We start from the raw sequence: 10,943 nt of genomic DNA on the forward strand, positions 1-10,943 counted from the left end.
AATTTTGAAATTTACAAGATCTGTTTTTTGTAAGTTTTGGATTACTCTAAAAACTGGTGAATTCAAAGGGTGAAAATCAAAGAGAGATCAACAACTACTGAATTACTAAATGATGTTTTGATATTTATTTAGTTTTATTATTTTATTTAAGTGAAGGTTCAATGTGTTGAGCCAAGAATACGAGGTTCAATGTACATACAAAAGAGAGAAAAAGGAGTTAAAACTCTTCCAAGCTCTATATGCAAAATCTCCAAACCAGTTTCATCAGCTCCTCAAGTCTGACCGGTTTTACCGTTGGCTTCAGCTAACATCAGTTCCAGTTCTCCTTTCCTGTTCAGCTTCACTGTATCTGTAGTAAAACAAGACGAAGATATACAGAGAACTGAAGTGAGAAAGATCCAAAACACTGGTGGTGATCCGCTTAAAGATAGGAGAAAGTTTTCTCCTTGACTATGTAAAATCTACACAGAAACAGACAGGCGGGCGAATGAGAGAGAGAAAGTACCTGTGCAGCCACCAATGTGCTTGCCTCCTGGTCATTAAGACAAAAGATTAGATACTGTTATGTCCTGTCTTAAACCGAAACCATATTGTTCACTTCTTTGGTGCATTTAAAGATTTCATCTTTCGAAGCAAGATATAAGGAAAAAATGTTTGTATATACTCCTGAGTATTTAAGCAATGTATTCGATTCAATGAAGATATGATCGATGCAAAAGGATTAAACTACTTACCGACGAAAATATTAGGAACAGTGTGTTGCCCAGTAAGTCTTTCCAGTACCTTCTGCAGTTGTGGCCCTTGTGGACCTGAAAATGAGCCAGAGATCGAAAGAATCCTGAATCACCAACTATTTTGACAATTGCATCTTCAACTGTTTTCAAACATTTACTAGAAAGATCCAAGTATAGACTAGTAATTCAACAAGAAACAAAAGCAGATTATCACAAATACCAAAGGCAGACAAGAATCCCCAAAGTGTAAATTTCTAAACCGAAGTCCACATATAGAAGTTAATGGAAAAAGAATATGAATCAATTGGAACCCGATTCATTCAACGAGTCTACATGATCACAGCATAAACTAGATTAGTATTGTGCATCTGGACCACATGCAAAGGTTAAACGCAATACGGATGGATGCTATTAAACAGCTAACAAGCACTCTTTCATTGTCTATCTACAGCCATGACATAAAGTATAAGGTTAATATTATCATACTCTAAAGTCTCAAATCGATAAATCAAAGCTAAGCTGACTAATGTATGAAAAAAAAATAGAAATGTAGACATACCAAGTTCATCCAATTCAATCACCAGTGGCTGAACCCCCAGTCTCTTGAACAATGTCTTCACTTCAGAACAGTATCTTCAATACACAACAAAACCCAAAAGATATATGTTTAGAAATCAATCAAAAGAGTCATAATTTGTGTTGAGAAAGGCCAGAAGACACAGTAAGGTCTGACGAACAGCAAATTTTGTTTCTTTAAGAAAACTTTATATGGATATGAACAAAGCCATTCTCCAATCAAGCAAGATTGAAAATAAATCCTAATTTAGATTATTTGAAAATCCAAGAAAATGAAGAAAAAAATAAGAAATGAAACCTACGAGCACCAAGTTTTGGAGTAAACAACGACGGTGTTGTCAGTCACCGTTTTCTTCACGCTCTCCTCCATTCTCGATCCGAAGGAAGAAGACGAAGCAGACGAGGAAGAAGAAGAAGACATGGCTCGAACAGAACATGTCTGCTTTAGACATCTCTTGAAAGGAGATCCGACGGAGTTTCTGACGCCGCCGCTTATCAGAGTGAACGAATAAGAAGAAGAAGAAGAGATTGAAGGAATCGGATCTAGAGACGACGATGCGAGTTTCAATGTGTTGAATGCTGTGACTGCCATGGCGATTTTCCGAGTCTTGGATTCTCAAAAAGTCGACAGATGCTTGGAGCTTCTTTGCGTGGTACTTGTTGTCTCGTGACTTGTCCTCTTTTCCTTTTATTTTTTTGGTTATAAAAAAAAAAAAAAAAAAAAAGAAGCTGAAATTTCGTGACCAAGAAAATAAATCTGAATTTTATTCTGCGGGTTCTCATACTTAATGGGCCTTTCACTATTATAAATGTGCGTTTCTTCTATACAAAGCTTTGTTTAAAGTATTGTTTCTATAAATTAATGGGCTTCATGGGCTTTATAGAAGTTCCAAACTAATCTTACTTGCGAGCTATAGAAAAATTGTTGACCGCTTCTTTTTGTGTGTGTGTGACTGTGTGTGTCATATAAGAATGTTATATGTTTAATGTTTTTAATTATTGGGTGTTTAATCTTTAAAAGATATGAAAAAATTGGAGTTTTTTTTAATCAAACATTTTGATGAACGTTTAAGAAAAATAAAAATATATTGAACGTGCATGTAGCTATTTGACCATTGTTCTATATTGTCTAATTTACACTGAGCCTATAATGCTTTGGCTTGGCTGCAAATCGAAGGAAATATATTATTCTTTTTCTTTCAACGAATTATTACTGATTTTACATTGGGATTTTGAATCTTTACGAAATTTGTTTGGCAAGTTTTTATCGTTTTAATTCAAGTGTGGTGGTGTATATATGATCAAAGCCTCAAAGAGCGTGAACTCGCTATAACCACATGTACACATCCATCGAATTCGTTTGATATATTCGTGGTGATTTTTCGAAAAAAGACTTCTTAAATTACCAAAAAGTTTGGTCACTTCAAAAATTAGTCCAGCGTTTTAGTAAAATTCGAATACCCGATAGATACCAAATCCAAAAGTTTTGTCGTTTTACTTTAAGAGGCAATAGCAAAATCAAAATACACTACGAGTCAATAGCAAATACACTACGAGGCAATAACAACTCATCTATGGACCTACCTTGATATAAGATCATGTGGGGACTTTAGACTAGTTGTAACGTCATGGGTTCGAATTATTTCATTGTTTTGTCAATATCCCACCAACATTTTCTTCATTCATTTATAGCCCAAATCTTTGTTCTATTGACATACATCATACATATATATTATATAGTATATATGAGCACATATTTGATATGTACATGGTTTATTTAATATTATATATATACCACTTTAATTATAAACAAGTGCAATATAAATTTGACTAAAAGAATTGGCAAGTACTCTCACTTGTTCAAGTTCCTTGTGTTGTCCGTGTCCATGCATCCATGTCACAAATCAAATACTTTAGAAAATTCAGATATATGTTTCCAATATGTATTCTAACGAATGAATATCTTAATACTCAAATTAGAGTCAGGTATTTAAGTTTTAGTTCTAGGTATTTCAGTCATTCTATAAAATCTTAATTCTTCTACACAAATTTCCAATCAAGAATAAAATATGACATCAACTTTCTAAATATTATAAAGGAACTATCACGAAAATATATAAGAAATATTACATATAATAATAGTTTAAGACTTCTTATATAGTTTTAGGTGTTGACAAAAACATATAAAAGTTTAGGTTCAATTTGAATATTCAAACCCAAATCATTTTTAGTATAATGTACCAATAACTATCACTTCTCTAACCTGATTTTATGGATATCCAAAATTCAAAAGGAGCGGAATGAATCTAGAGCCGAACTAAAATGCCCACAAAATATACATGTGTGTGTATGTGTGTGTGTGTGTGGTACGTAGAAAAGCCATATAGAGACATGGGTGCAATAATGTTCCATTCGAAAGTTTACCCATCACAATGATTAAATCCAGTTCGTTTGAATCATTACTCTTTACGTGCCAGTTCAAAGTAAAGAACTACAATTTGAGGGACGTAAACTTATATATAAAAATATTTATTGGACTTGTTTAATAGTTTCTTGTTCGAGAAGTAGTTTCTACTCGTATTTATCTAAATATTTCTTTCGATATACATATAAATACGTTAATCGTTGGACTTGTAAAAATGAGTTACTCTTTCAAACTTTCAAGCATTGCGTATAGTAGATATGAAGTGTTTATTTTGGTTTCTTCTATCTTGTGTTTAGTCTCAAGGAATATTTTTCTTTTTTCGCAAGAGGTAGTTCATCTAACAGACATAGGCATGTGAAAGGAACAAACCCTAGTTTTTGCAGACTTCGGTAATTTGTATGATGGACAATATGGGCCCTTGAACATGAGTGATTTCTCCATTGGAGAATTTATGACCATTCCCATGTGTTACTCTTTTACTCTTTGTCATTGATATCTTCAAATCAAATATCAACTCATTTTGACCCATATATATCTACCTTGCATATTCTAATCAAAAGTATGAATGTCAACAAAGATCTAATTAAAGCCAAGTTTGATTGTATCCAGCTTTTACAAAACCATTTCAGAATTAGTTTAAAAACAAAAATCCAGACGGTAATCTACCAAAACAATAAACCTCAATGATAATTATAAATATTTTTGGATAAGATGTTATCAGGTTTGGATTTTTGGGGTTAATTCGATAGTCAGCTTAGAACAAAATGTATTTGAAGACTTTAAGAATTTGGTCGAAATATGTCAAATTGGTATGATTCACAACTTTAAACCAAAGACAAAAAAAAATCTTATTACGCAATTTCGACAGAAAAGTAAATAACACTGTGAATTTAAATCGACGCATATCTACCTATGTGATCGATCCCTAGCTAGCTATAGGTTTCATAACCACAATATCGTATATATAATCAAATATGGTGAATGTGAGGTGACAAGTGACAAGTATGGCAAAAGTAAATAAAGCAAAAAGAGATATGGCCACTCGAAATCAACATCTCTTTGTAGTTTCTAAATAGGTAACATGAGGTGAGGGTACATGAGGCTAGACGATCACTTATCCATGGCCTTTGAAATAGACTTCACAATCACGTCATGCATTACATATACATATATATATATATATATATATGATAATGTATATAGTCATAATCATCAGAATATTCTACTTCCAAGATATTATAGACGTAACTAATTCAAGTACTTTGGTGGAACTTTAAATTTACTATTTATGGAGCTAGGTTTTTGTTTTTGTTTAATTGATATATCGTCAATAAATATGAATGGTACGTCTACTAGAAGACATCCTAATGTGTACATGATTTCAGTACCTATGTAAAAATGTATCAATAATTTTTATAGGAGTCTTTTTTGAAATTCAAATAAATTTACCAATAAATTTTGTAGTATGAAAAGTTCATCTACAGACTTCAACGTAACAATATATTTGACTTTTCGTACCTATATGGTTCAACGTTTATCGATTTTGCACATTGTGATCATTCATTTCATCCATCATAATTTTACTTTTTTAAATACACTAGAGAAATCGAGAGGATTTTAAATAGAAACGCTACATAATATGATAATAACTCCCTTTCGTTTTCTATAAAAGAGGATAACATACCAGCAAGAATATATGTATACATATATATATAAAAGTTTTGAAATAAGAATTATTATAAACTACATATCAGTTGTAATAATAAATGTTACAAATGCTGTGGTCGAAATTGGTTTTGAACTGATGGCTTTATCCTTTGACGTTGGACATAGGCCGATCTACATTTGATGTGACATTGTAAGATCTGTTTTATTAATGGATCTAAATCTCTTCGTTGGACCCAACACATGTGGGTTTTAATGTCATCACACAGTTTACTCACTTCTCTCTTTTGTTTTTTTCCCAAGCAATTCCACTACATATAAATTGAAATGTTTTTTCAGATTACGGAAATTCCGTGCTTTCGGATTTTGACCAAATGGATTCTTTGATATTAAAATATAATGTATTTGAAGAGAAAACTCTAAACTACCATTTTTAGAAAATAATAAAAATATTAAACAAAAAACAAAAGTATATCACAGCACCACGAGTATGTGATTTGGAATAGTAATTCTTTAAAAAAAATTCTTCCTAAAAAGTTTATTTTACATATATATATATATATTAAGTATTAGTCTATTCCTCCTAAGTCCTAACACTTTCATTCAAAATTGTATTTCATATTTAATATCTATATGGGGTACCCGATACTATAACATATTACATGATCATGTTCCAAATATCATGTAATCTTAGTTATATTCAGTATTTGTTAAAGTCTTAAAGACTCTTTTAGATGAGTCTAAAGAGTCCAAACTTCCATCGAAAAAAACTTAAATTACCCAAAACTAAAAGAATGTACTTATTTTCTTTCCGTACCAGGCGGAAAATCGATGCATGAACCACGATACTAATAATTGCATTAATGGCTCGAACCGAATGTAAAGTGAGGTTTAATTATACGGTCTGTTAATTAGGTTTAGTAACCTAATTAATTAACTCCAAGTTTCCAACCAACATAAACACGTAGCTATCTAATGTACGTAGTTGATAATTATTTTAAATTTTATTTAACCTTTAGAAAATCTTAGTCAGGAAGTTCTTATTCTTTCTGTAAGTTCTGTGAGTATATGATTGTTGTCATATATAGAGATTGCTTGAATATCATAAAAGGACATTAAAGATGTTAGGTCGTGTGAAGTAAGTGATGATATAACATGAAGCATATATTGTAAACTAGGAGCTGATACATGAAGCAGGAAACCCCATGCTCCCAATCATATCAATCTTAAGATCATACCCGTGAGTTTAGTCAAACAAAAAGGTTATTGTAATTATTCTTTTTTATTTTGTTTTTGCCAAACTGTAACTAAATATTTAAAATCTGAACATAAAACTAAACTTTTCATAAAATGATATACGATAACTAATTTTTTCCACTAGCATTATAGTTTCTAAAGATCGAAATTAATAAACACACTTTTGTCTAACCCTCTTAATATATTTCCTTGAAAGGTCATGTAGTTAAGATTCAAGTATTTAGGATTTATGAAAATGTCATGTAACAATTACTGGCAATTTCGGGTCTTCAAATTTGACGTGAATTAGTTGTGCACTTTTGTATATATATTGAAAAAACAAAAACAAAAACAAATTATAAATCATGTGAGAAAAAACAAAACGATCAATCGTGATCATTCTTAACTTGTAATAAATTTTGGTCCATCCATATTAAATGGTTCTAGGGGTGTCAACCATGGATGAAATCTTGTGGATTGGTCATAAACCACAAAATGGGTTAGTTTTCTGATTTTAGAAGAAAAAACGGGTTTCGTGGATTAATGCACTATGGATGGCAGTCTCAAATTGAAAGTCCCAAGTGATGGACACGACCCTTGGATTGGATAATCCTCAAGTTAAAAGTAGTAATAAAGATTAATTCTTAATGTTAAATAAAGATGTTTATGGAGTATTTTCTTAGAATAATTTTACTAAATAATTATATTAATATCGACTTTTGTTTGACAATCAATTATATATATATCATATTTACAAGAATAAAATTCAGCACAGATTAATATAGACATTATTTTTCTATCCTCTACAATAATTAAACAAAGAAAGTTAAACTTCTAAAAACTTGCGAACCAATCTGCAAAAGCCATGGTCATATGTTAGAACTTAGACGAGATTGGTTGGTGTTTCTAAAACGGAGGTTTGTTCAAACTCTTATCAAAAGGAGGTTTGTTCAATACTAAGTTACACATGGCCTGAAAAAACGTATCAGATGGGTGAAAAGAAAGAGAGCTTGAAGAGAACAATATTATGAAATTTGTATACAATATAGATGTTAACTATGCAAAATTAGGAAAAAAAAAACCTTGTACAAAAAAATCAAAGAACCCCCCCAAAAAGGTTAACTCTTAAAAGTAAAGAAAGTAAAAAAAAAATGGAAAACAAAAGGCCACATCATCCTCTGTTTACACAAAACACCCAAAACAACAAGTGGAGGAGGTAACACAAAAAAACAAACACACACAACACCCTTTTGATTCACTTTGGGTCTTCTTCAGGAGAGGGCTCATTCTTCTTTGCTTTTCTCTATCTGTGATCTATCTCTGTCCTAAAACTCTAATCTTTCTCCTAAAATTAGAACTGTTGAGAGATACATCGTCGATGAGAAGAAGCCGTCAAGCGTTTTGTTGGCTGTGTAGTTTCTAGTTTCCAAACAGAGCCTATGTCTTGTGCGATCTTAACCGCGTCCATTGACGCACCTGAGAGCCCTCTCCTCGTAAACCCAACCGCATACAATCCAGTCCTTCCTTTCCAACCGCTGCTTCCAACCGCTGTTTTCGGGAAACCATTCTTTGCAAAGAACTCACTCTCCTATAACAAAACAAGAACACAAAAAACCAAAGTCAGTACATTTGAACAACAAAAAGACCGATCCGGTTTGATTAAACCAAACCCGGTTAGCAAAATTTCAAATTTTTGTTTTGGTTTTGGTTTTGTTTTCTCACCTGTAGCCAATATGGGACGTTGCTGCGATAACCAGTGGCAAGCACAACTGAGTCGACGTCGAGTTGTTCTCCATTAATAAGTTCGACTCGGTTTCCGTTAAATCTTTTGATCCCTGGAACCACATCGATCTTTCCTGATCGGATCTTCTCCAGAGCTCCGATGTCAAGCACCGGCGTTTTGCCTTTCGCGCTCTTTAGCTCCATCGGACCCATCTCGGGTCGTTTCAAACCGTATTTCTCGATGTTTCCAAGCACGAACCAACAAAAAACCAGCAATATCTTGTCTACGAGCCATAAAGGAAGCCACTTTAGCATATTCATCGCAAGCTCAAACGTCGATTTCCCCATTACTTCTCTTGGCATCACATGAACCTGATGAAAAAAGATCGTAAATTTTGGATCAGATTTTATATCATCCTAATAAAGATCGGATTTTTGATCGGAAAGTTTGGATTTTTAACGACTTACGGAGCTTCTAACGACCATGGAAGGCTTAGCGAAATGATTAGCTAAGTCAAGAGAGACTTCCATGCCGGAGTTTCCACAACCAACGACTAGCACTTTTTTCCCGGCGAATTTCTCGCCGGACTTATAATCGCAAGCGTGAATCACCTCACCGGAAAACTCAGAAAGCCCTTCGATCTCCGGCATCACTCTCTCCGCATTTTCTCCGGTAGCCACCACAAGCCACCGGCAAATATACTCGACCTCGGAACGAGTCGACTCAGCGTTCGACACGGTCTTGACTCGCCACAACCCGCTGGTCTCGTCGAACCGGGCGGTTTGCACACACTCGTTGAACTTTGGGTTGATCTCGAAACGGGAAGCGTAAGACTCGAGGTAATCGATAAACTCACGCTTCGAGGGGTACTCAGGGAAACTCTCCGGGAAGGGCATTTTCGGTAATTGGCAGAACTGCTTGGGAAGGTGAAGCTTGAGACGATCGTAAGTACGTTTTTGCCACAGAGAAGCAATACAATCTGCTCTCTCAAGGACGACGAAAGGAACGTTTTGTTCCCGGAGACAAGCCGCCGTCGCTAATCCCGACGGTCCTGCTCCTACGATGACCGGTCCGTTGACCCAAATGCACCGGTTTGTTGTTACGTCCTGATCGTGATCCATCAAACGAAACATGTTCTCCATTTTCTTTTATAAGTTCCCTTGTCGAGTTTAGTGAGAGACAGAGACAGAGAGAAGTTAAAGGTTTGGACTTTGGACAGAGAGAGAGAGAATCAATGGAGGTTATTGGAAATGGTTTTGAAATTGGAATGAAGATAGTGTTTGGAGGTTATGATGCTTTATATAGAGTGAAGATCCCATGTGGCGTTGAATATATTTCCACGAGACGATATTTATTTTAATATTTATTTTATTAAATAATCGTGAGCTTCTGATATTTTTTTTGTAAGAAAAAATTAATAATAACAGACCATTTGTGAGTATGATTGCTTAGAGTTGTAGTATTGATTAGGATGTGTATAAAAAAGGAGGTAAAATGGTGTGTGACGGTTGAGCACTTGTAATAAACAGTGGTAATGCTTGAGGAAGAAGTAATTATTTTGGTATTGGGAAATACGATTTATACCGACCATTTTTGTGTTTTACTTAATTACATCTGTTAATTAAGGAAAATATTAGTAAAATACTACAAGTCTTTCTAAATGGAAGTGATGGAATTAGGGAGCAACGATGGCGACGCATTTTCTTCGATGGAACTGATTCTCGTGGGACCCGAAAGAGGAAGAAGAAGATGACGTGGAATGGTTTAGCCACGTGGAGAGGATGAGGAGCCAAGCTGTGTAGTGTGTGGAACCAAATGAATAAAACCACATCAGACCCATTCCCTTCCATTAATTAAGCTTCTCCACTATTATTATTTTCTTGGTCCCATTCACCACATTTTTCGTTTTTTATTTCTTCTTATAAAATATGAAAATCCGAAAAAATAAAGATGTATTTGAAGACATCCATAATACTGATATTTTTGCAATACGTAATCATATAGGTACGGAAAATGCGATTTGTCACAACATATTCATGTGTTTTCTGCTTTATAATATATACATATCAGAGAATTGAGATAAAACCTCTTTTGGAAATTTAAGTTGTTCAAATTAACTCACTCCATTTTCTTTTTATAACAAATTCAATTTCTTAAATATTTAAAATTTTATAGTAAACAGACTTCGATCCTTTTTCTGTTTTAACGCTTTTTCTATTTTTAAAGATTGTTGGATGTCAGATTTATAATATGGTATAATAAAGTCGTATGTCAACTATAGAGTTCGTCATAGAATGAGCTTTGGCAAAATTTAAGACAGCAATAAGGTTAATTATTGTTAATTTTTTTTTATATTTTGAAATAGAAGAACCATTATAAATAAAAAGTTAGCATTTATATTTATAAATACTGTAAAAATTTATGAAAATGTGTGAAAGTTTTAAATAACTTGAAGAAATTATCAAAAAAATTTAACAAGAAAACGTAACGAACCATTCTCACCGATTTTTTTTTTATATTTAAATTAGGTACAATCAACAGTGATAACCTAGATCATTCTGTTTGTTAAACTGAGCCACCAAGT

At 33.4% G+C, this 10,943-nt stretch overlaps 2 protein-coding genes across 2 annotated transcripts; both read right to left on the bottom strand.

Annotated features, from left to right (window-relative positions):
* Positions 1–41: 41 nt before the first annotated feature.
* On the bottom strand, positions 42–2,048 carry LOC18028697 (glutaredoxin-C5, chloroplastic). Its single transcript, XM_006412854.2, has 5 exons — positions 1,613–2,048; positions 1,294–1,367; positions 735–809; positions 506–532; positions 42–349 (listed from the first exon to the last, which is right to left on the bottom strand). Exons 1-5 carry the CDS (start codon positions 1,900–1,902, stop codon positions 273–275), a joined length of 543 nt encoding a protein of 180 aa, XP_006412917.1. The 5' UTR covers positions 1,903–2,048; the 3' UTR covers positions 42–272.
* A 5,759-nt stretch (positions 2,049–7,807) lies between these two features.
* LOC18028698 (probable indole-3-pyruvate monooxygenase YUCCA8) lies at positions 7,808–9,501 on the bottom strand. Its single transcript, XM_006412855.2, has 3 exons — positions 8,827–9,501; positions 8,359–8,730; positions 7,808–8,224 (listed from the first exon to the last, which is right to left on the bottom strand). The coding sequence occupies exons 1-3, from the start codon at positions 9,499–9,501 to the stop codon at positions 7,988–7,990; spliced, it is 1,284 nt and encodes a 427-aa protein (XP_006412918.1). The 3' UTR covers positions 7,808–7,987.
* Positions 9,502–10,943: the final 1,442 nt, after the last annotated feature.

This window comes from Eutrema salsugineum, unplaced genomic scaffold (genome assembly GCF_000478725.1).
Source record: "Eutrema salsugineum unplaced genomic scaffold, Eutsalg1_0 scaffold_1, whole genome shotgun sequence".
Classification (NCBI taxonomy): domain Eukaryota; kingdom Viridiplantae; phylum Streptophyta; class Magnoliopsida; order Brassicales; family Brassicaceae; genus Eutrema; species Eutrema salsugineum.